At 34.1% G+C, this 23605-nt stretch overlaps 5 protein-coding genes across 10 annotated transcripts; 4 read left to right on the forward strand and 1 right to left on the reverse strand.

Moving 5' to 3' along the window:
- LOC109351519 (protein TIC 62, chloroplastic) lies at positions 78-4483 on the forward strand. Its single transcript, XM_019592976.1, has 14 exons — positions 78-319; positions 450-567; positions 641-713; positions 790-841; positions 928-1104; positions 1353-1434; positions 1577-1649; positions 1868-1978; positions 2299-2451; positions 2635-2774; positions 3264-3458; positions 3547-3720; positions 3832-4029; positions 4304-4483. Exons 1-14 carry the CDS (start codon positions 145-147, stop codon positions 4356-4358), a joined length of 1776 nt encoding a protein of 591 aa, XP_019448521.1. The 5' UTR covers positions 78-144; the 3' UTR covers positions 4359-4483.
- Positions 5777-11829, forward strand: LOC109351520 (probable E3 ubiquitin-protein ligase ARI2). 3 transcript variants are annotated; one of them, XR_002108226.1, is made up of 8 exons: positions 5777-6064; positions 7133-7165; positions 7261-7531; positions 7828-8311; positions 8500-9045; positions 9135-9262; positions 11058-11525; positions 11631-11829. XR_002108226.1 is itself a non-coding variant. In XM_019592977.1 (7 exons), the coding sequence occupies exons 1-7, from the start codon at positions 5939-5941 to the stop codon at positions 11213-11215; spliced, it is 1746 nt and encodes a 581-aa protein (XP_019448522.1). In that variant the 5' UTR covers positions 5777-5938; the 3' UTR covers positions 11216-11554. The 3 variants fall into 3 exon arrangements, 2 of the variants coding, with proteins under 2 accessions (XP_019448522.1, XP_019448523.1); XM_019592977.1 differs by lacking the exon at positions 11631-11829 and having other exon boundaries at positions 11058-11554; XM_019592978.1 differs by lacking the exon at positions 11631-11829 and having other exon boundaries at positions 10986-11190.
- On the forward strand, positions 14085-18763 carry LOC109351521. Of its 4 annotated transcripts, XM_019592981.1 has the most exons (12): positions 14085-14663; positions 15275-15391; positions 15638-15710; positions 15879-15968; positions 16118-16231; positions 16335-16766; positions 16857-17263; positions 17504-17603; positions 17697-17756; positions 17832-17924; positions 18037-18165; positions 18354-18762. In XM_019592981.1, exons 2-12 carry the CDS (start codon positions 15300-15302, stop codon positions 18654-18656), a joined length of 1893 nt encoding a protein of 630 aa, XP_019448526.1. In that variant the 5' UTR covers positions 14085-14663; positions 15275-15299; the 3' UTR covers positions 18657-18762. The 4 variants fall into 4 exon arrangements, with proteins under 4 accessions (XP_019448526.1, XP_019448527.1, XP_019448525.1 ...); XM_019592982.1 differs by lacking the exon at positions 14085-14663 and having other exon boundaries at positions 14961-15391; positions 16145-16231; positions 18354-18763; XM_019592980.1 differs by lacking the exon at positions 14085-14663 and having other exon boundaries at positions 14962-15391.
- LOC109351523 (plastid division protein PDV2-like) lies at positions 20739-22234 on the forward strand. Its single transcript, XM_019592985.1, has 2 exons — positions 20739-20970; positions 21320-22234. The coding sequence occupies exons 1-2, from the start codon at positions 20773-20775 to the stop codon at positions 22001-22003; spliced, it is 882 nt and encodes a 293-aa protein (XP_019448530.1). The 5' UTR covers positions 20739-20772; the 3' UTR covers positions 22004-22234.
- LOC109351527 lies at positions 22371-23094 on the reverse strand. The gene has a single exon (XM_019592989.1). The coding sequence runs from the start codon at positions 22942-22944 to the stop codon at positions 22513-22515; it is 432 nt and encodes a 143-aa protein (XP_019448534.1). The 5' UTR covers positions 22945-23094; the 3' UTR covers positions 22371-22512.

Raw genomic sequence — 23605 nt, forward strand, 5'->3', positions numbered from 1 at the left:
TAGTGGGTCCATCATATCCTTACATAGAGGAGGATGGCACTTCTGCCAATAAGTGAAGATAGTAATGGATAAAATAATATCATCAAAATTGTTAACACTTTCATACTTCACAATATTCCACACTATTCATTTCATTCCATTACTATGGAGGCTTTTTCAGTCCAATCCTTAACACCATCCATTATTCCTTCCTCTTTGTTACGTGGAGGAGGGGCTTCTTCCCATGTTAAGCTCTTCAAGTATTCACATTTCATGAAGTACCCTTCTACCACAACACCCACAAAGCACAAAGTCTTTACTACTAGAGTTCAAGCTTCAGGTGATAATAATATTAATAATATTAATAATGATGATACTAACATGCTCAACATTTGTTTCTTTGGTTTATGTGTCATTGATCTCTAATATCTATGAATGATAATTAATGTGAACATATATATATGTACAAGGTTCAACAAAATCTAGTTCAGGTACAGCTGAGGCAGTTGCTGAGAAAAAAGATTCAAAGGATGACAACTTAGTATTTGTTGCTGGTGCTACTGGTAAAGTTGGTTCAAGAACAGTGAGGTACATTTCTTATTATGCACTTTACATTTTATGATATCATGCAGAAATGCTGAGTAGTTAGAATTTTATTCAGGGAGCTTATAAAGCTCGGTTTTCGGGTTAGAGCTGGAGTGCGAAATCGTCAGAGAGCTAGATCACTAGTTCAGGTACAAGTTTTGAGTTTATTGATAACTTTTTTCTCAAGAATGGATATTTATGCATCTAAGATATAAACATGTGCAGAGTGTTGAAAAATTGGAGGTTGATGCTGCAAGTGCAAGTGGGGGGAGTCAATGTAAGAGAAAGAATGTTTTGAAATAATCATGACAAAATGCTGATGTATTGAATAACAGAACAGATTGTTTTTGGTTTTTAGCCCAGCTGTAGAGAAGCTTGAAATTGTGGAATGTGATTTGGAGAAACCAGATCAAATTGGACCAGCATTGGGCAATGCATCAACAGTGATATGTACCATTGGTGCCAGTGAGAAGGAAGTTTTTGACATTACTGGACCCTATAGAATAGATTATCTCGCCACCCGAAACCTCGTTGATGCTGGTAATCAGAGCTTTCATTTTTGTTATGTTCTAGTTCCTGCAGAAGTTTTAACTGTTTGTTGCTCAAGCCTTGTTAAGCTTCAATATCAGAACACCAAAATAGTCATACCAATGCTTTTCTTGAGATTGCAATAATCAAAGATACCGAATAATATTTCTTACTTTGTTTATATTTATGTCTGGGGGAGTCATTGTGTTACATTGTCCTAAATGTTGAATAAACAAAATGATTGTTTTTATATCCTGCAGCAACTGTAGCCAAAGTTAATCACTTCATATTGGTTACTTCATTGGGAACAAACAAAGTTGGCTTTCCTGCGGCCATTCTCAAGTGAGTATGAAAGCTTTTCTGATGTAATAATTGTGTTCAATTTACATACTAGTAGTTCATTGTTAAACAGTAAAATAGTTTTATATGCATATACTGACATTATAAAAATAGATTAACTGATTGCTCAATTCTGCCTCTAAAGTTTGTTTTGGGGAGTCCTGGTCTGGAAAAGGAAGGCAGAAGAAGCATTGCTAGCCAGTGGACTTCCATATACGGTGAGTGATAGAACCTCCGTCTTTGAGTCGGGGATAAGGACTCTTAATTAAACAACTTGTTCCCTATGATTCACTTATGGTCAGTTACAATGGCCTAATGCCCTTTTTTACAATATACTCACTAGCCAACTAACACTATAACTCAGCTAACTAATTATATTTCATAACTACACAAAAGTGCAGGCTCCTAACTGTCTAATTACTTTGTCACTCTTTAGATAGTGAGACCTGGCGGTATGGAGCGGCCTACCGATGCTTACAAGGAAACTCATAATGTAACCCTCTCAACGGAAGATACTTTATTTGGAGGTCAGGTGTCAAACCTTCAGGTACTGTCATGTAAATTTTATTTACGCGTGTAGCTATATTACTTGCATCCTTTCTTGTTTGGTTCTTGTCTACACATACTGAATAATTATCATGGTACCATGCTCTTAATGTGCTTCGGTGTCGAATGGTTAGAACTTAGAAGTTAATTTTGTTGTTGGCTCTTATGGATAGGAATATATTGTTGCCTATTTCATTCTAAATCTCTTGCTTTTCTATCAAGTATGTTTATTTCCTCTCAATCCATGATTGCCGGACTGCGATTTTCAGTTTGACTACATGCTAGCGAAGAGAAATAATAACATTTTCTGATTCATTGCAGGTTGCAGAACTCATGGCAGCCATGGCCAAGAATCGTGATCTTGCATGTTGTAAAATAGTGGAGGTAATTGCAGAGACAACTGCAACACTAACTCCCTCAGAGGAACTTCTTGCAAAGATACCTTCTCAACGCCCTTGCAATTTTTCACCCAAGGTATTTTTCCTCCCTTATGTAAAGGTGGAGAGTAATTTCAAGGTGCACTTGATGAAAACATGTCAGTTTTAATCTTTAAAAAAGTGGGATGGTTGAACCATGCATATCGATTCCTTCTGTTATCGGTTCAACTTTACCACTCTACATTGTTATTACTAACAATTGTTTTTTGGGATATTTCAGGCACAAGATATTGCAGCTGTGAGTGACTCAGTTCCTAGTCTCTCAGCTAATATTGTGGTGGATGTACCTAGCATTGCCATTCAGAAAGAAACTGCACAGCCTAAACCAGTGGCAAACCAACCACTTTCTCCTTATATTGTGTATGCCAGATACTGAATATTATTTTGATAGATAACATAACATATATTGAAGTATTATGTAGTGTGAAAATCTATTCTTTGCCTGATTAGCTTTTCTATGGAAGTTTACAAGAATTAGGACACAGCCAAGTTCTGTTCTGTCCTTTTACAGCATCCCTAAACATCACTGGCGAGCCCTTCTAAAGTTTATATCAAACATTAGTCAACCGTGGAACACTCCTTTTTTAGTGTTTGCCTGCACCATTGACGCATAGACTTACAAAATTTCACCTCATTTTTCTGTCTGAAATATTTTACTCCTAAACTCTGTGCTTGTTATGTAGTCTACAATAGTTTGAATAGCATATATAGAAATAGTATACAAGTGCTCCATAATAATGGGAACTTGAATATCTTGGTTCTGCACTTTGTCATTTCCTGTGTTTAATTCAACATAGATTCAGTATGGATTTCAAGGTATATAACTAATTTGGTGTTAATTTTTTTCAGTTATGATGATTTAAAGCCACCGTCATCTCCTTCTCCAGTTCAGCCGAGTGGTGGCAAACAAATAAAGATCAGTGACCCGGTGCCACAACCTAGTGCTTCAGATATTCCAAGTAGCGAACCAAAGCCAGTAATAGATGACATCTCTCAGACACCATCTTTGTCAAAAGGGCTGGAGTCTCTTTCTCCTTATTCAGCGTAAGCCGCTCTCCAATTTCGTGATTATATCTCCTTAATGCAGATTACTGTCTTTCTTGACCTACAAGCAAGGTGTCTACTTCGACAGCTACGAGGATTTGAAGCCTCCCACTTCCCCAAGCCCAACACCAAGTAGTTCCAATGATAAACCTCTTACTGTCTCAACAACATTGGAATCTGCTTCATCACCATCTACAGAGAGCAATGTTGCTGAAGAGTATCCTTCTCAGGACTCAATCTTTTTCCATTCTCCCTATCATGTGTAAGTCTAATTTCACTACAACTTCATAGTAATTTGTGGTGTCCCTATGTTGTGCCTATGTATTACCATCTAAGCTTATGTTTGTTCTCTAAGACCATGCTGTTCATGCAGATACCCTGATTTCAAGCCTCCTACTTCACCATCTCCTAGTGCACCAACTGTATCACTCTCTAAATCGGCTGTGAATGCGGCGGCCGAGATAGATATAGTGTCAAGCAATGGACCAGCACAACTTTCAATAGCAAATGAACCAAATGAGGAACAAAATCTCCCTGAACCAAAGTCAAAGCCACTTTCACCTTATACAATGTGAGCTGCTACATTATTTTCTTCTTCTTATTTCTTTCTTAACTTAGAAATTCGAGTATGAGTGACGAAATTTCACATTCATGAACCAAAAACAGTTGATTTTCTGTTTTTATATAATGTGGAGACTCTCTGATTTTATTATCATTATGCTTTGTTGGTTGTGCTAAATTCGCTTCCGGAGGTAAGTCTACATATAAATGAGAACCTCGTGTATTGGGCCACCCTTTTAATCTGTTATATTGTACATTATGATCTGATTCAAATGAACATGCAGGTATGAGGACTTGAAGCCTCCTGCATCACCATCTCCTTCCTTCAGAAGTTCTTAGGAACTTCATGGCTATGTAATCAAGCAAATTTCAGCAATGTCATTTATTTCTTAGTGACCTTTTTGTGGGACTTAAAGAGCATTTTTGCTCCATTTTGTAATAAATTTCTCCATTAATTTAAGCAATCAATAAGAACAAAACCATCATTACAAATGGAGTTATAATTTGGATTTGATAGGTGTTGTCTTATCTTCTATTTTTTTAGTTATACCAATGGGCAAAAATCCAAATTAAAAAAGAAAATACTTAATTAAACAGGATATGGAAATCAAGATCCTCTCATTGAAGAATGTAATAGTATACAAAGATGTTGATATGTGACATAGAATTATTTTTCATTATCTAAATTATTGTTTTTAAATAAAAATGAATGGAATATTTCAGCATGAAAAAGCTTCCAACTTCAAAGTCAAAGTAACTAGCAAATCAGTATATCTGTTTGTCTCTCCTGTAGAATTGAAAAATGATTAAAGGAGTGTTAATTTTGCATAAATCAAGTATTATGTTTAGTACTGGATAAGAAGAACACATCATTGGCAATTAAATATACCAATACTTTTTATTATCATTTTTAATATAATATAGTAGGACTAACTTGTATATAATCCGCCAATTTATTTAGAAGTTGTGACTTGTGAATTTGAATTTTGGAGTCAGTACCTCTAAAATCACATCATGTACAGTAAATACTAAACAATAATTAAATTTTTATCATAAATTATGTTCATATATACATTTACGTATCATGTATGTATTTTTTTTTTATGAATAAAAGAAAATACAGCTATATCTATCTGACAGAGGTTAATATATATATATATATATATATATATATATAACAAAGATAACATATGTAGAAGTTTACTTTCTAGTTTCTATCATGTTATCTTATATATAGTTTCACGTGAATCAAGAATTATCATTAATATTATTAAATTTGACAAAAAGAATCAAAATAGTGTCAAAGGGGGAGGGATATAATATTATATTTGTACTTTATCTAAATCTGAATTGTTAAAGAATAAAAATCAGACATCTTAAATTTTTAGATTTGGTTTTATTATACTTATATCTGAATCATATGATTTTAATCTAAATTGTCAAACTGTGATGTATAGTCAGCGTATGCAATTCCCAATAATCACTATTCCTACCAGACTAACTGATATAAAAGTATTTTACATTGTTATTGTATAATTCATTATTTACTTTCAATTATTATATATACCAATACTAAAATAAACATAAGCATATATTCTCACCAAAACAAATACATCATTATTATTTTTTACCTCGGCTAAAAATAACTAGTTTTTCGTCCATTATAAGGTTTCAGTTATGAAGCAACCAAGACATCCTAGTTCACACTCTGTCATAGTAGAGACAGAAAGTGGAAGCAATGAATTATTAGTTACAAAATAATGTGTAATAAGCAACGAAGAAAAGAAATTACAAAAGGGGAAAGAAAAATATCACTCTCGCCGGCGCTATCGTCGGATTTTCTCTTTTCTTCTTTTCCGATCACCATATTAGTTCCAATCTTCAAACCCATTATCTCTTTTGTTTCTTAGTGGTTAGGGATGGATGATTACGTCACCAGCGATGACGATTACCATTACTCCGACGATCAAGATTACTCTGCCGACGCTTATGAGAACGATGAAACCGATTATCAGTTGGTTACTTCAAAGGGTCCCTCTACTCAGGTTTTCATCTTTCTTCTTTTGCTTTATGCCAAAAAGTTCAGTTTTTTACGTGGTTTTCTGTTTCTTTCAACCTAGTTTACACGTGTTTTTGCCCCCTTTTCACTTACTATGTGTTGTGAATTGGCTTTAGTATCTGCAGATTGCATTATATTTGATTTTGTAACGACATAGGTTTGGTCAAGATTGTATCTTTATAATGTTTTGGCTAAAATGTTCATTTTTTCGGTAAATGCTGGTGTTTGTTACAAAATTGGGGGATGTTTTATATCTTTTTGGATAAATGTTGCTTTTACAAACTATGTGCCTGTTCAGTTTCTGTTCTGCATGAGACTATCTTTTGAACATTGTTCAATTACTATGAATGTGCCGAATGTATGTGTTTATCTGAAAAATAACAGCTGTTCTGGTTGCAATTTCCGTTTGGTCTTTGGTTATAGGATCCTATGATCAATCGTTTAACTATGGTCGGCAAAACTGCTATGATCAGTCGTTTAAGTATGTTCCTCGACTTAATTTATTTTCTCATTTTGGACTTTCTCACTTTACTCCTTCAATTCCTTCTGTCGGTTTTTTAAAGCCGTCTGCTTTCGGTAATGTGTCTGTTACTTTGCTGGCTTTCCTTCTTAACGACATTGTTTTACTCTTTCTTGCCATAAAGACGACGTCGTTTTGGGGTTTCTCTTCATTTCTTCGCCCATCGCTGATGCGTCTGCCTTCTGCTTGTTGTTGTTGTTGCTTCTACAAAGGGGTAGAATGCTGCATCGACCATGGCAGATCCGGTGGAGAAGAAGATGGATTGATTGGTGGTGGTGTCGCAAGGAAGAAGAAGAACCATGTAGAAGAACTTCCAAAAGGACGTCTTTTTAAGGCCAAAACTGGTGGCGTTACAAACTGATGGGAGGACTAATGTGGCAGTGTAAACAAAGTTAAGGGGCCAAAGTGAGAGAAAAAAGGGTTGAGAGATCAAATTGAGAAAATAAATTAAGTTGAGGGACATCTATGTGGTGAACCAGCATCTTTCTTTACATGCACTAATGATACTATGACTAACTGCTTTGGTATTTGCAGGTGATTACAAAAGAGTCACTGCTAGCTGCACAGGTAACATTACAAAGGAGGAATTTACTTAGTGTGTGTTCCATTCAGATAAAATATATTTTCAGGTTTTCCTAAGACCCCTTTGCACATTCATGCAGAGGGAGGATTTGCGCCAGGTGATGGACATGCTATCAGTGAAAGAACAACATGCACGGACCTTGCTTATTTATCATCGCTGGGATGTGCAGAAGTTGTTTGCAGTGTATGTGGACAAGGGGATAGCACATCTCTTTGCTGAAGCTGGTGTTACTGTGAATAAACACCACTGTGACTCATCAGTTCGCTCTTTGATGTGTGAGATCTGCACAGACGATGTTCCTAGTGATGAAGCAACAAGCATGGACTGTGGTCACTGTTTTTGCAACTCATGTGAGTGTTCTTTGTTTTCCTATACAAAATATCTGTAGCTTTTCAACAAGTTTATCAATTGTTAGGTGGATGGCATGACTACTATTGGTAGTCATTGATAATGCCATCAGTAAGGGTGCATATCAAAGATTGATTACTGGTTGCAATATTTTGTGATTTCATTATTTAATGGTTTAACTTGCCTTGGACCTAAAGTTTCATCTGAAATTATATCTCTTTGTTATCTTTTGCACAGTGGTGGGATTTCATGCCAACTTATTTCTGAGATTTTTCTATATTTATGTCTATTTTTACAGGTTGGACGGAGCATTTTGTTGTCAAGATAAATGAGGGCCAAAGTAAACGCATTAGATGCATGGCACATAAATGCTATTCCATTTGTGATGAAGCTGTTGTAAGAACTCTACTCAGTAGAAAATACCCTGATATGGCAGAGAAGTATGAACGCTTTCTTCTTGAATCCTACATTGAAGACAACAAGAGAGTTAAATGGTGTCCTAGCACGCCTCATTGCGGGAATGCAATACGTGTTGATGATGATGATGAATTATGTGAGGTAGAATGTTCATGTGGTTTACAATTTTGTTTTAGTTGCTTGTCTGAAGCACACTCCCCTTGTTCATGTTTGATGTGGGAGCTTTGGGCTAAGAAGTGCCGAGATGAATCAGAAACTGTTAATTGGATGACCGCTCATACAAAACCTTGTCCAAAGTGCCACAAGCCAGTGGAGAAGAATGGTGGATGTAACTTGGTTAGCTGTATTTGTGGCCAACCATTCTGGTGAGTGTTCCTACTTTCTACATTTTATATATTTTTTTCCAACTTTTCTCTATTCTTTTTTAATTTATCCTTTTGCCAATAAATAATTTAGTTAATTTGTGGTAATAGGGGTCTGGAATTGAAGCCACCTATTACTGTCTAAGCTCCCATTAACCCGTGCTCGCTAAATAATTTCTCCTTTGCTGCAGTTGGGTGTGTGGTGGAGCCACTGGCCGAGATCATACTTGGTCAAGTATAACTGGTCATAGCTGCGGTCGCTATAAAGACCAAGAAAAATCGGCGGAACAGGCAAAGCGAGATCTATATCGTTATATGCACTATCATAACCGCTATAAAGCCCACACCGACTCCTTTAAGCTTGAAACTAAATTGAAAGAGATCATACAAGGAAAGATTGATATTTCAGAAGAAAAAGATTCTAAAGTCAGAGATTATAGCTGGGTAATTAATGGTCTCTCCAGACTTTTCAGATCTAGGCGCATCCTATCATATTCATATGCATTTGCGTTTTATATGTTTGGTGATGAGCTTTTTAAGGACGAATTGTCAGAATCTCAAAGGGAAATAAAACAGAATTTATTTGAGGATCAACAGCAACAGCTTGAGGCAAATATTGAAAAGATCTCTAAAATTTTGGAGGAGCCTTTTGATACCTTTCCCGATGACAAAGTTATGGAGATAAGAATGCAGATAATCAATCTGTCAGCAGTTATTGACAAACTTTGTCAAAAAATGTGAGTGCTGCTTTTAAATAAACTGGTGATGATATATCTCCCACTTTTGACATTGACAAGTGACATTGTGAATTTTGATTTTAATGCAGGTATGACTGCATCGAGAATGATTTACTGGGTTCTCTCCATCACATTCACTGCATAGCTCCATACAAGTCAAAGGGCATAGAGAGGGCATCAGAACTTTCAGTTTGGAGCAATAAAGCTAATAATATCGGTAAGTATCTACTATGGGTTTTTGTTTAAAGTTTAAACACTAAAAACCAAACCTTTTGGTGGATGGGAAATTGAGTCAACCAATGATTATTCAGACTTGTCATCGAACAACTTACAACTAGTTTTTGATGGTTTTGATTTGTCGCAACATTTTATGTTTTTAAGTACTTTATGGTTTCATGGTATTGACTATATTGCATCGACAGGGGAGCATATCTAATGTACTACAAAAGTGTGTCACTCCATGTGCCATGTGTTGTGATTGTTTAGAAAAACACTTAATTTTACTTAAATATATTTTTTCCATCCAATCATAGCAAGTGACAAATTGAATGACATACTTTTTAGGACAACAAATATGCTCCCCATCGATACTCATTGTTGTGTGTCAATATTGTATGGTTTTGGTAAGGAAGGATGGAGATAAAAGAAATAATCAGCATAACAAGGTCCCTTTTTGGTATTAGAAAACATTTTCAGTTTTCATTTTCTACTATTGTTGATACATGATAATTATAATAGTGACTGTGTGTGTCCCAAAGAGTCAACTTAGTTGGTAGAGCTGCCGGATATTGTGAGCACCTTGGTTCAAGCCTATACAGCAGCACAATTTCCCATCCCTGGAAAAAAAAATTGCCTATAAAAAAAGTGATGGCATGTTTTCATTATATATTGGTTAATTATGATTGTTTTCCAGTATTTTCATTATGTTTCCTCTTTTCAACTACCCGTATATGAAGTGAAAACAACAAGAGAACTGAAGTCACCAAGAAAAAAAATAAAAATATGAGTCACTGTTATTATTGTCAATGATAGTAAATAATGAAAACTGAAAACATTTTCTCAAACCAAACATGCCATATGATATTATATTGATATGTAGTAATGTTTTGATAGAGGATGAGCCTAAGCACAACGCTAAGGTTGCTACTTAGCGAATAGGTCAGATTCAAGTCCTGGAAACAGTCTCCTTGTTGCTTGAGGGGAAAGTTGTATACCTACCCTTCCCAGACCCCACTATAGGTAAGAGCCTCGTCAATGGCGGATTTTAGTAAGAGCCTGACATTATTCAACCAAATGTATTAGTAATAGTATAAGGATGAACAGGGAGTCAAGGATAAGGATGAGTTAAAACAATTATAGAGAGAGAGGGTCAGAGGGAGCATGACAAGGAGAATAAGGGAGGCTTCAACAAATGTCAAGTGGGAAATGCAAATAAAGAAACCAATAGCTTATGTGGCATCTGAAATTTGGTATTAAGTGAATATTAGGCTTGGTGTTGGACCTTAATTCATTTGGCAATTTGTTCAACAGTCTCAATTTAGGGAATTGGGGTATGATGATTTGGATCTGTATTGTTTGGACAACCAGTATTAAACGTAATGGCATTATTCTTATGTGAGAGTCATGATCATTATTCTTATGTGAGAGTCGATATTTATTCTCATGTGAGAGTCATGATATGGTTGGTACGTAGAATATGATAAAAACTTTGATAAGATTGTGTGATTGTGATTATGACTAATTAATTATCACATTAGCTCGTACATAACTGCTCCCCCAAAAATTGTAGTGAAGATCTGCCATTGAGCCTGATGCACTTGAGGACAGTTTTTACTTGAAAAAAATTATGACATGAAAATATGGTATCAAGTAGGTAATTTATGTTTGAGCACTTTCTTATGGTATGATGTTATGAATGTTGTTATATATCTCCTCTTCAGTTTGACTTTGTGGATGCTCAACAGAAATGTTAACTGAGTGAAAAAGGATTGTTGTATATGCTGCAAGCTTAGGTGGAACAGCAGAAGTTGATCAGCCTTCTGGATCACGGAGCTCAGATGACCATGGATGTTCTTCCCGTAAACGTGCTAGAAAAGAAAGTGTTGGAGGAGGTAGTGGTGGTGGGTTTTTTGATCTAAACTTGCCAGCAGAGTTTGTAGACAGAAATTGACTTTGAAGGAGGAGACCTTATATACACAGCTGTACATGGCTAACATAAATTGCTTTTGCTGCCTTGATGGAGTTAATCATTTTGAACATGGCATCCATGCATGCATGCACTTTACCCATTTGCTTCAATCTTTCTTATTTGCCTATCTGCTGTTTTAAATCATAGGTTTGTATATATATATATATATATATATATATAGCCTTGAGGCATTTATTTAATAGTTTATGTCTATTGTCTACTTGGGTTTTGAGCACCCATGATGACAAATTCTAGGATGCTTTCATTCTATCTTATGGAGTTGCAAGTGAAGGTAACTTTGCTGATTTTTTCCATGGTTTTGTTTCCTTACTTGAGTAATTTTCTTGTTAAGACAAAGACAATTTTCTTATGACATGTCTTTTTGTAAAATAATTAGGATACATGGTGCTTTCAACCTTACAGCTCTGCCAGTTAGGGAGTATGGTACTGCTTCTGGGAGCAGCTTGTAAATACGTCATATTTATATTTATGTAAGTTGTGTCCTTGAGTTATCTTATTTGTGCACACAAAAAACAATTATATGAAGTGTCAATATTTAATTGCAGAGAAAACCCACGAGAAGAGGTTGATAAATTTTTATTTAGCCCCAAAGTAAACTCAAAATGTTGAGCCAAGAAAATAAAATCTTGGGAGATATAGATAATATCTGCTAAGCATATTTATAGTATCACCTTGAATGTGTGAGGACAAATGTGGTTTAGAAAAAAGTGGAACTACTGTTGTTATTACTTATTACTCTCACATTTATGATTCATTCCAAAATACTGATGGATTGATAGTTTGATTTTGTACCTTATTTTTTAAGAAACAAACTTTTGAGGTCTGACAGGTTTGAGAAACAAATACACTCTTAAGACACAGTTAGTCTGAAAAACAAGAAGAAAAAAAATAAAGAAGGCACAAGTTGGTTTTGTTATTTATTTTCAGAGTAGTCTTTGCAAATTAAGAAGAAAAGTAAAAAAAACATATCTCTTGCAGCAACATTTGAAGTTTCCATTTGTTGTTATTGGTTTCCATTCCTTGTCTCTTTCACTCATCAATCTCAAGGTAAAGGTTGTGTTTTCTTGCTTAATTTGTTGAAAGAAACTTGAGTCACCTTCTGACAACGTTATAAATTGTTACTATTACCAATATGCATGCATTGGTTCCATATACTATGAAAAGTGCCAGTACTCATTAATGATACTCTTTAAAAATACATCAGAACATGATTCCTTTAGTAAAATTACCTATTCATAATGCCAAACTTCCAAACCCACTAGCCAACTCCAATTCTAGATAGCTTATAGTAATTTATTTGATAGAGGATCAATTATTGACTTAGCAATTAGAAAAACACTATACAGCAAATTGCTTAAAAAATATAATAAAGGGAGCTTATAAGTTATAACCAAAGATTATAGCTTTTGAAAACTGTTTCAACTAATTTTGCAGAAGTTATAACATACTTGTTCTCATTCCTGTCCTTTAAATTTGCTATGGCAATCTTTGTTCCAACTCAATATCAGATTGTATCAGCTTTCCACTACACACTTTTTCAACTTCCAACTAGCATCACAACTTTAAGTTGCAATCTCTCAAATGAATGCCAATTTTGCCAAAAGAGATCTAGTTACATATATATATATATTTTTTTTTTAATTTTTGCAAGTTGTATGATCATCCAATGAATTGTTTATACAGCCTTATCTCTTAACATCAATTTAGTTATGTCTGCACTCTGCACTAATTCTGAGGTATTGAAATTAGTAGAATTTTTGTTTGTTTTAGGATATTAAATGCACTAGTATTACTAAGCCTAGAGGTCTGGTTTGTGTTACCAATAAATAAAGCCACAAGTATGTCTGTCAGATTCCAATTAAAAATTGATAATTGACTTGATCAATAACACAGTTACACAGGTTAAATACTAATATAGTTTAGTTACTTAACCTTAGTTTATTATTATTTTTCACCTCTCAGGAAGGAGAGAAGAGGTGAAGCATTTTTTTATGGTTATTAATTATTGGAATCCCAACATATAGGAAACATTACAATACAGTGTTGGGTTTTCCAGCAAAACCTAGTATGCACAAGAAGTCAAACTAGAAACTTCGTGCAATATCAAAATGTTTGTTAGAGCTTATAAATTGCAAGAAGTACCATTGGTTTTAACATTTAACTTCCATATTGCACTTAAAAATGGAGTCAAATTTTGGTTTATGTGAAATATGTGCACATGCTAATCAGAAAAAAAATGTTTTCTTTACCATAAGTTGTCCTTCAAAATTTGACAACTCTCTTATCAGGCAAATGAAAGCGAAAATAACACTAAAGAGAAATTGTAGAGACCTCTGATATACAGAACAAAGAATACTAAGTATGCATACATGCAAAATTGCAAATATATGTATACCACTCCTTGCAAATGATAAAAGGTAGGACACTTTTCCCCACCAAAGCCATTGACAATGCAAAAATTGGTTGTATCCAATCCATGTTTGTACCCTTCAATTAAGTTAGAAAAAGGACATTCCACCAAAACTACTCATTTCATATTAAAACATCTACTGCTTCTTCCTTTGACAATTAACTTTCAGCTCTTTTTATGCTCCTTTTTCTCTTAAGTGCTCTTCCTTTTTATTCCAACACAAGTGGTCAATCTTACTGTCTTTTTTTCTTCATTCTTCCCCCATGTTGCTAGTATCATCTAGTGGATGGGTCATGCTTTAAGGGTAACACTATAAAATTATAAATACATATAGTACAAAAGTTAATATGTTCTATACTCTTTTGTAAATTTATGCAACATAATATTACTTTTTTTCTTATATAAGTTCACATATAATACAGAAATAGAAAGTATAAATAGCCATTTAGGAATGTCTATAACTTTCATCCTTAAGTATATCTCCTTCATTGTTGCTTATATGTCATTATGATTCTTTACACCAAATTACTAGACTAAAGAGTAAATACTGTTGGGTTAGCCTGAAGTTTTTAAGTGCATCAGTGAAGATTAGGTAGTAAATTTATTAGCCAAACTTTTCACCTCCTAATGTAGTACTAGGAGGGTCCATGCAGTCTAGTTGGTAGGTAAAATTTGCATAAAGAACTAGGAGTCATGTTCTACTTTAGGTTTAACCTAAAGAGATAAACTTGGCAAGCTGAAACCACTCTTAAATGAAGGCAGAAAAGAAGTAAATGACTTGATCAAATTTCAAGGACACTGCTATGTTACCATTTTTAAAACAAATCATGGTAAATGATTTGTGAAATGCATTACATGGAAGTTTGTTCTTGGAATGGCATAGTAAAGAAATCAAGTGCACGAATGGAGCTGTATGCATTATTATTCAACTCCATTGCCCAACAAACTGTCACCTTACTCACCACTTTGTTTTTTTGTCACTTTGTTCCATCCTAAAAGGTGAAGGTTTCTCCACTTTTTTGCCTTTTAAACATTGCAATAATAAATAGATAAATCCAAAATAATTTGCTTCTTTTAATGCAATGCATAAAAGCTCACCATGACCAAAAGATTCAAAGTTGGTGTGTATGCCTTTAAACATACATGTTGTATATTTGCATCATTGTTGATAGCATAATCTTCCATGTGCAGATCTCAGTTTACCTTCCTATTTCTTGTCATATCCTTCTTTTTTTATCCCTAAGTTTTACTTTGGAATATCATATCCTACAATAGCTATGGCCTGATTTTCTTCTTTTAATGACAAGTTGCTAATAGCAGCATAGCATAAACATACCCTCATGTTCTCTTTTTACCAATGTGGTTGAAAGTAACATTTACCTGAGAGCCTGTATGACTTTTGAACAACCAAGTTTGTTTCAGCTTTCCGAAAACTTGGTCAGTGTGAGAATTTCATTCCATCAGATTGGAGTTCTACAGCTATGTTTTGCATTACTGTAGTTTGGATGTATCTTCCTTTTTGACACTGTGACTGTTAAGAAACTTGTCAATATCTGGTCCTTGTATCTGTCCCAAGGCATTTAATGTTGTTTTGGTGCATTCATGGACAGTGTTTAAGCCAATTCTGACACTGAAATGCATCAAATGAAGTGGCGCGATTCTGATTTCAAGCAATTCAAGTTCATGGAAGCAACAATTTCAGATTCAACTCACAAGCGCTGCAACAGGTTTTGGTGACATAATTTGTTTCCTACTTTGAACATTTTTTCTTTTCTTTTATTCAACTTCACAGGGAGCATAATAACAGATTAACCTAACAGTTAATAGTTTCTTATATTGGATGTTATGTTCCTGAAAGATAATATTATTAGTAAAGTAATTTTTGTACTGTTGCAGACTTACAGAATCATTGTTCTTTTTATTGATGTTATATGATCCAGTCCCTATTCTTGAAAATTTTCACCTTTTTGCAGTGACCTAATGAAAAGGAGAATCGGGGAAGATCAACTAGAGAACATGAGTGGAGATTTTTATCACCCTAGAATGGTCTCTCTCACACACACATATGCATACTATATGAGCATTGTTCTTTGATTTATTTTCCCCGGTTTTACTCTTCCAATAGAAGTGAATACTTGTCTCTGTTGTATTTAATTGCTTTGCAACAGTATAACTATTATTTACCATTTTTTCTTTCTTTCATATTATAAAAAGGAATTTTGGGATGCAAAGCAAAGCCATAGCATTGAACCAATGAAGAAGCAGTACCATAATATGGATCTTCAGAGTTCTTTGACTAAAGAGGTACTAATCCTCACTGACTATTAAACTGTCACTATACAGTAGCTACTAGTATTCATTCATGTGGTTGATAAGCCTTGAGTCAAAGAATGAAGTATTCATTCATTTACATGCATTTGGTTGATAGCTTTTCATATTTTTTATGTCTGAAGATTTTACAGCTTCAAAAACGATTACAGCAACAATTTGCGATACGGTGTGCATTAGAGAAAGCAACTTATCTGCCTTTATCAGAGGGTGCTACAGTAGAAAATTCAATACCCAAGGTACCCTTTAAATGATTGCATGAAGATACATATTTACTCTCTAAATCTTTTAAGGTTTGTTGGGTCTTGCTTCTGACTCCAAACATCTCTTGCTCAATTTTAGGCCACAAAGGGACTGATTAAGGAAATTGGATTATTAGAATTAGAAATTGTGTATTTGGAGCAATATCTGCTCACTTTGTATCGGAAAAGATTTGATCAACAAATCTCATCTCTAACAAATGAGGAAAGAAGAAGTGAAATAGCTTCAGACACAAACAAAGGTACTTCTGCAGTACCTGGCAAAGGTTCTGTCTATGACAAAGAAATTTCAGTTCCGCAATCTAGTCATCTCATTTCACACAGTAATTCAACTGAATTCCAGCTCAAGGAATGTAATGATCAGATGGAACTAGAATCTTTTCTAGACTCTAGTATCTATCGATGTCACTCTGAACTATCTCAGCGAACAGTTTGCTCAATTGAAGATTCTTCTGTGAACATTAAGACTAAAGCTGTAGACTATTACCAATCTCTACCATTATCCATGCTTGAGGTAAGTAAACTAAATAATAGAAGCAAAATATTTATCGCATTTCATATGCAGGCCTTCCTAATATGTTGCTTCAAAATTTTATTTCACCAGCTAGCACAGAATTCTAAATCCAGTTCAACCAGCCTGGCAGAACATCTTGGCAACGGCTATGTTGATAATGTTCCAGAGACACCAAATTGGCTTTCCGAGGAAATGATTAAGTGCATATCAGCTATATATTGCGACCTTATAGAATCACCTTTTCTTGATCATGAAAATGTTTCATCCCCTCTTAGATTTTCATCATCCAGTTATGAGTTATCATCACAAAGCCAGGGTAGTAAGTGGGGATCACAGTGGAAGAAGCATTCATCCTTCAATTTAAATTCCAGTATACCCTTACATGTGAAAGGGTCACAAGAATTTAGTGGGCCTTACTTCTCTATGACAAGGATTCGGAAATTGTGCACGGATAATCAGAAATTAAAAGAAGTTGAGTATATGCTAAGGAAATATAGGTGAACCATTTTAGAGTGCCTCTTTTATTTTATCTTGTTGTTTAATTCAAATTCGCAAGTTCAATTTCTAAATGATCGGTTTGGTGGATGAAGAAACAAGACATTAATACTTTACCATAAAAAGTGAGTTAAGTATATGTATGAAGATGTGTGCAGTACCAAGTTTTGAACATGTGTTTTTTGCTTAAGATTGCTCCCTGGTTATGTGACAGAACAACTTCGTATCTAACTCTCTTGCAGGTCACTTGTTTCTCGGCTGGTAGATGTTAATCCTAGAAATATGAAGCATGAAGAAAAGCTAGCCTTTTGGATTAATGTGCACAATGCATTGGCAATGCATGTAAAATTTCTAAATCTCCAATCTACTCTATTTCATGCATGGTGTTGCTTCTAGTCCATGTATCAATCCTACAATATTGTCTGTTCTCCACAGGCCTTATTAGTTTACGGAATTTCAGCCAACAATGTTAAAAGAATGTCTTCAGTACTTAAGGTAAGTTGGTCACTCAGAACTCAAAGGAATTGACAGGTATGAATTATTGCTAAAATAAACTAGTGGGTATTTCAGGCTGCATATAACATTGGGGGTCAAACTATAAGCATAGACCTTATACAGAACTTCATTCTCGGATGCAAATTGCCTCGCCCAGGACAAGCACAAGTAAACGAAATTGCTTTAACTAGCAGACTTTATTTTTTCTTTTTACCTTGCAAGCAAACTAGTTTAGTAGTAATCAAAACTTGTTGTCCTTACACCTTTCTTTTTCTCCCAGTGGTTGCGGCTGTGGTTTCCTTCAAAGATAAAACCGAAAGTTAGAGATGGAAGAAAAGGATATGCCCTACGTCGTCCAGAACATTTACTACTATTTGCCCTTTGCACAGGAAGCCATTCTGATCCCGCGGTAGACTTCCGATCTCTGTATTTATTGCACATTAGCCTATACGGATATGTATAACCACCGATTTTTGGTCTTATTTCCCTCTTCTCTTGGTAGATCAAGAAAACAGATGGAAAAATATATTTATATGTGTAGATCACAAAGTTGAAACAGTGTATAAACCTGTATATATTCATGTCCCTCTATCTCAGGTACGTTTGTACACATCCAAGAGAGTCTTTGAGGAGCTAGAATTGGCGAAAGAAGAATACATCAAGTCCACCATCACTATAACCAAGGAACATAAACTAGTTCTCCCGAAGATAGTCGATTCCTTCGCAAAAAAATCAGGTCTTGAAGCACCTGCTTTGATGGAAATAATTAAGCCTTATCTACCTGATTCTCAAAGGAAGAGCATTCAGGATTTACAATCAATGACAAGCTGGAAAGGCATTGAATTAGACCCTCATAACTTCACTTTTCATTACCTTATTTCAAAGGAATTAGCTTGGTAATTGCTTGTCTTGGTTCAAAATTCATGAATACAATTTTTTTCTGTATCTGCTCAATGTAAATCTTCATTGCCACCTAGAATTACTTAGAAGCACATTCTTGTAACTTCTTTATCAAACAGTGTGAGATGGTAACAGGGAGAATCAGTGAAAAGGATTTCAGTTACCCTTAAAAGTTTCAAATTTTAGTTCCTGCAAAAACACAATCCATCACAAGTTTTAGTTATCTAGTTAGAATCATGGTATTTGCTTTTTCTTCCTGGGTTGGAATTAATACATTTCAATCTAGAATAAAAATCAAATGATATTATAAACTGAATTATTGTTCACTAACAATGTACAAACAAGCCATATATATATATATAATACCACCGAAGATCCATGCAAATTCACAAGTCATTAGAGCAAAATGTCTAAGGATAGATTCCAAACGAAGTTTCATAATAACTGAATAGCTTCATCTTCGAATCCATGGTGAGCATAAGCAGCTATCATAACATTATATAAGATTGCATCTTTATCACTATCGGTAACTTGTTAGAAGATTTTCTCAGCATATGTGATATGCCCACATTTTTTTCCACATTTCGGGGTTCGTGTGGCTGACCCTCCCAACTAGCATCGCTAACATTCGATCTTAGGATCTAGTAGATCTTACACTATTAGATCAACGTGTCTTGTTGGTTGAATACATATCAATCACACCAGCAGTTTTTAATCCATATTAAATCTTATTAGCATGAATCTGCTTTCATGCATAAGTATTAATGAGGTTGAAACTTATGTTAGTAATATTTTATTAATTAATTTTAATATGAAAATATTTTTTATACATCATTATTTATAGAAATATTGAATTTTAAAATAAAAGCAAATATTGTGATGTGTATTTTTTTAATTATCGATATTCATATCATTTATCAAACAACTAAAAAATCATTATATTTTTCATTCTTTTTTCTTTTTTTCATTGTATTTTCAGTTGCAAACCAAACAAAGTGTAAAAAGGTAATAAGAATATTTTTCTGTCATTTGCTCCATAAGAATATTCCTTGCATGAGAATATTTTTGTATTTGTTCTTTTCAAAAAATACAAACCCCAAATAAATAAATAAAGAAAGAGAGAGAAATCAATTGGATAGATGGTAAATCCAAACTAAGAATTATATTTATCATTATGAGAAAAAATAAAATTAATTATTAATTTATGAAAATGTATAATAAATTATAAAATAATAGGTGATACTAAATAAGGATAGAGTTTATATTATGCTTTAATAAATTTGATTTTTCAAATATCCTTTTTTATTTCACTTTCTATTTTAAAAGAAGAAGATACCATAGAATCCAATTTTTTAATTTATTATGACACATTATAAGTCCTCCTTTTTTGGAAGGTTGACAAAAAACACGTGATGGAAAATGTAGATTGTGTATCCATATGTAAGAGGAGGGCAGGCATTGGACTAGCATTCTCATCACCTACTTACAAAAGAGAAAAAAGATGTATACATTGATAGTGTATAAGTTTTATTATATTGTCATTGTATTATCATTATTGATATTTAATTATGATTGACTTTTAAAAAAAAGTAAATCAAATGAACAATAGATAATAAAATGTATGTGTATAAATGTTTATATTGTCATTATATACATTTTACACTTATTCAAAAAGTTTAAAATTAAATATCTATTTTTCAATGAAACATATTTTTCATCTTAGTCTCACAACTTTTTTTACTATTGTGAATCAGATACAACAAAATAATATTAATTTAATGATGCATAGTCTTAATATTTATAGATGAAATAAAAAAAAGTCAAAAATTTGATTTCTTTACCTAAATAAGAAATAATGGCTTAATGTGAGTAATACTCTTAGTTAATAGGAAAAAAATATAATATTTATATATAATTAGTATAAAAATTTATATACAATTATTATATTATTTACTATTTATTTTTCTTAAAAAATAATAATAATTAAATATAAATGATGAATAATAGAGTAATAATATATAAAATCACACAAATGAGATAAGAGGAGATAGAAAAGTTATAAACAATAATTAAAGAAAAAACATTGGTTTGATTTTTAGGTGACGCACAATCCAAAATGAGAGAGGGAGAGATGGAAGAAGAGGGAATAGGGTTAGTGTTGGCGAGAGCCACAGAACTGAGATTGAAAATCAGCAATTGTATCCACACAGCCACCACTCCCGATAATGATGAAGATTACGATGATGCCACTGAAAGGCTTCTCAACATTTGCGATGCTCTCGAAGCCTTAGAGACCCAGCTTTCTTCATTGCAGGTCCTTAACCTCTTCATATCAAAATTCATTCTTTTTCCATTTTTGCATAAAATTATTCAGTATTGATTATATTGTTGTTGATTCTTGGTATATATTTTCAATTAAAACCTTTTACCCTTTTAATAATTATCCTTATTCCTTTACTATGTGCCACTACAAGGATATTGTTTTGTTTTTTAGTTTATCGGTACAAGGCTATCTTCGTTAAACTTCTTGTAGGAATTGTAGGATGATACTTTTAAAGTTTTATGATTCTTTTATAAATTATTGTGAGAAAATAATCAAATTATGATTTAGATGATTAATAGTTTGGGAATGTTAGTTCTCAAGTGTTGTGTGCAATTTCTAGGTTCTGCAACAACAACAGCGGTATGAAAGAGAAATTGCCTTGACTGAGATTGAAAACAGCCGCAAAATGTTAATTGATAAGCTCAAGGAGTACAAAGGTAAGGAATTGGAAGTGATACTTGAAGCATCCACTTTTGCAAGTGAAACGGTGGAGCCGAACAAAGATCTACTGCTTCCTCCATATCCGAGCCGCCCTCCATACTCCATGAGTCTGGACAAGGAATATCATTCACATATCCCTTCTGTGAATAAGTCTGGTCGCAATGGGTTAATCACACATGATACCATGATTGAGGCAAAAAAGAGTGCAGTTGAAAAAGAGCAAAATCATGTTGACGATGAGGTTAAAAATCCGAGAAAAGGATTGGGACTCTTTATAACTCGTGCAGCCAAAACAGTGTTCACAATTGTTGGTGTTGTATCGATATTAAGTTTGTCTGGATTTGGAGCTAATTTGGGCAAGTTTGGTTTCCGTTTCAATGTACAAGGTTTACATCACCGGACAGAAAATGAGAAAGAAAGACCTGCCACTGAAAATGAGAGTGGGAGACCAATTACTCAGTGTCCACCTGGAAGAGTTTTGGTGCTGGAAAATGGGGAAGCTCGATGTCTCGTGAAAGAGAGGGTTGAAATTCCTTTTTCAGTTGTTGCTACGATACCTGATATAAACTATGGCTGCGGTTAACGGTAGTACTCGTTTTGAATGTATATCACCTCGTCTCTTGTCTATGTTTCCTTTTGTCAATATGTTATTCAAAAAAGCTGTTTGTGGCCAGTGATTGTCATGATTTTTGGTAGTTGATATTTAGGCAAATGGTACAGTTGATCATTTGTTTTGAAAATGGGCAAAAATTTTGAATTTCAGTCACTTAATTGTATGTGATGCTGAGCATCCACAGCAATGCTGTTTCTGAAAGTTAAGACCTTCTGCTGACCTTGTTGTTATGAATCCAGTTGATCATTCCATTTAATGAGAATCTTTTTAGTTCTTCCTCTGTTATGAACACTCTACGTACATATATAATAATATAACTATAGATTTGCAACAATAGAGGGCTAAGTGCAAACAAATTAATTGCATATTGTACAAAGTGCAGACACACAGCTACATCTAACAAAAAATTGTAGACCTAGTCCACACTATGTAAAGATCATAATATATACATTCAAAGTTGAAACAATAAAAAAAAAAGACTAATGGGAATATCCCTGAGAAACACTTGAAAGAACTGGGTGCACTTTGAATTTCTTTTGTGTAACAGGAGATGGGGAATTAAAGATTTGGTAGGTAGGTTGTGAATGTACAAGAGCAGCATCAACCTTAATGGTTAGTGAACATAAGTCTTCTAGAGAAAGTAGGATGCGTGATTTACTACGTAGCACAATGAAGTATACATGGCCCAATTGAAGCTCTTGAGTTGGAGCCATAGGAGGCATTGGTGACCCAACATACATGGATTCTGAGCAGCATATGAAGCTGTTTGGGTTCTGGGACAAGACAACCCATGCCTTTGTGGGTTCCTTCAATTGTTGTGACCTACCGTCCAAGTGAACTATATTCACAGTGGAGAGCCAAATAAAGTTTCCACCTTTGCTTGCATATTCAGTAGATGCACAACTACCCATAATAAGCTTATGGGTATTTGACTTTGTTCACTAGTTTTTCTCGTTGTACTTGAAGAGGGAACAAATATATTAGCTTGGTTTGTTGATGGTGAGAGAAGGGAGTGTGGTGTATTTATGCAAAGAAGAGATAAAGAGCACTCAAGTATAATATATCAAGGAGTCATCATATATTGCTGATTTTGTTTTTATATATAAAGATAGGTATGAGAGCTGGATAATTCTCCTCTATATATGTCTACTTCGACTTGAGAAAGAGAAGAAATTGTCCTCAATTCTCTACTATCACAACATTTTTTATGGTGTTCAGTGTTCACTTTTGCAATACCCCATTCAATTATATAAACCAGAATACTAAGAAAATGGACAAATATGTTGACTTATCCACCGTATCTGACCAAAATACAGGACTTTTTAGCAACTAATCAATGGGAGATCTTAACTTCAAAATTTGAAGCCACAAGATTTAATCAAAAATTTGTGACCTTTTGAAACTTGAAGACTGCTCATTCAGATCACAACTATTTTATCATTACAAGATTGCTTTTGAAGTGAATATGTTGAAGCTATACAACCTTCATGTTTGTCCGAAGCTTAAGGTGCCATGAAACTTATGGAAACAGATTGGTTTTGTGATAATATTTTACAAACCAAAAGTTAAATT

This window comes from Lupinus angustifolius, chromosome LG07 (genome assembly GCF_001865875.1).
Source record: "Lupinus angustifolius cultivar Tanjil chromosome LG07, LupAngTanjil_v1.0, whole genome shotgun sequence".
In the NCBI taxonomy this organism is placed as follows: Eukaryota; Viridiplantae; Streptophyta; class Magnoliopsida; order Fabales; family Fabaceae; genus Lupinus; species Lupinus angustifolius.

Bases quoted from the DNA above. Each gene is read 5' to 3' on its own strand.
- LOC109351527 (XM_019592989.1), bottom strand. From the start codon at position 22,944: ATGGGTAGTTGTGCATCTACTGAATATGCAAGCAAAGGTGGAAACTTT.
- LOC109351520 (XM_019592977.1), top strand. From the start codon at position 5,939: ATGGATGATTACGTCACCAGCGATGACGATTACCATTACTCCGACGAT. The intron at 6,065-7,132 runs GTTTTCATCTTT...TGGTATTTGCAG, and splicing joins CAAAGGGTCCCTCTACTCAG to GTGATTACAAAAGAGTCACT. The intron at 7,166-7,260 runs GTAACATTACAA...ACATTCATGCAG, and splicing joins AGTCACTGCTAGCTGCACAG to AGGGAGGATTTGCGCCAGGT.
- LOC109351521 (XM_019592981.1), top strand. From the start codon at position 15,300: ATGCATCAAATGAAGTGGCGCGATTCTGATTTCAAGCAATTCAAGTTC. The intron at 15,711-15,878 runs GTCTCTCTCACA...TATTATAAAAAG, and splicing joins ATTTTTATCACCCTAGAATG to GAATTTTGGGATGCAAAGCA. The intron at 17,264-17,503 runs GTGAACCATTTT...ACTCTCTTGCAG, and splicing joins TATATGCTAAGGAAATATAG to GTCACTTGTTTCTCGGCTGG.
- LOC109351523 (XM_019592985.1), top strand. From the start codon at position 20,773: ATGAGAGAGGGAGAGATGGAAGAAGAGGGAATAGGGTTAGTGTTGGCG. The intron at 20,971-21,319 runs GTCCTTAACCTC...TGCAATTTCTAG, and splicing joins CCCAGCTTTCTTCATTGCAG to GTTCTGCAACAACAACAGCG.
- LOC109351519 (XM_019592976.1), top strand. From the start codon at position 145: ATGGAGGCTTTTTCAGTCCAATCCTTAACACCATCCATTATTCCTTCC. The intron at 1,105-1,352 runs GTAATCAGAGCT...TATATCCTGCAG, and splicing joins CCGAAACCTCGTTGATGCTG to CAACTGTAGCCAAAGTTAAT. The intron at 2,452-2,634 runs GTATTTTTCCTC...GGGATATTTCAG, and splicing joins CTTGCAATTTTTCACCCAAG to GCACAAGATATTGCAGCTGT.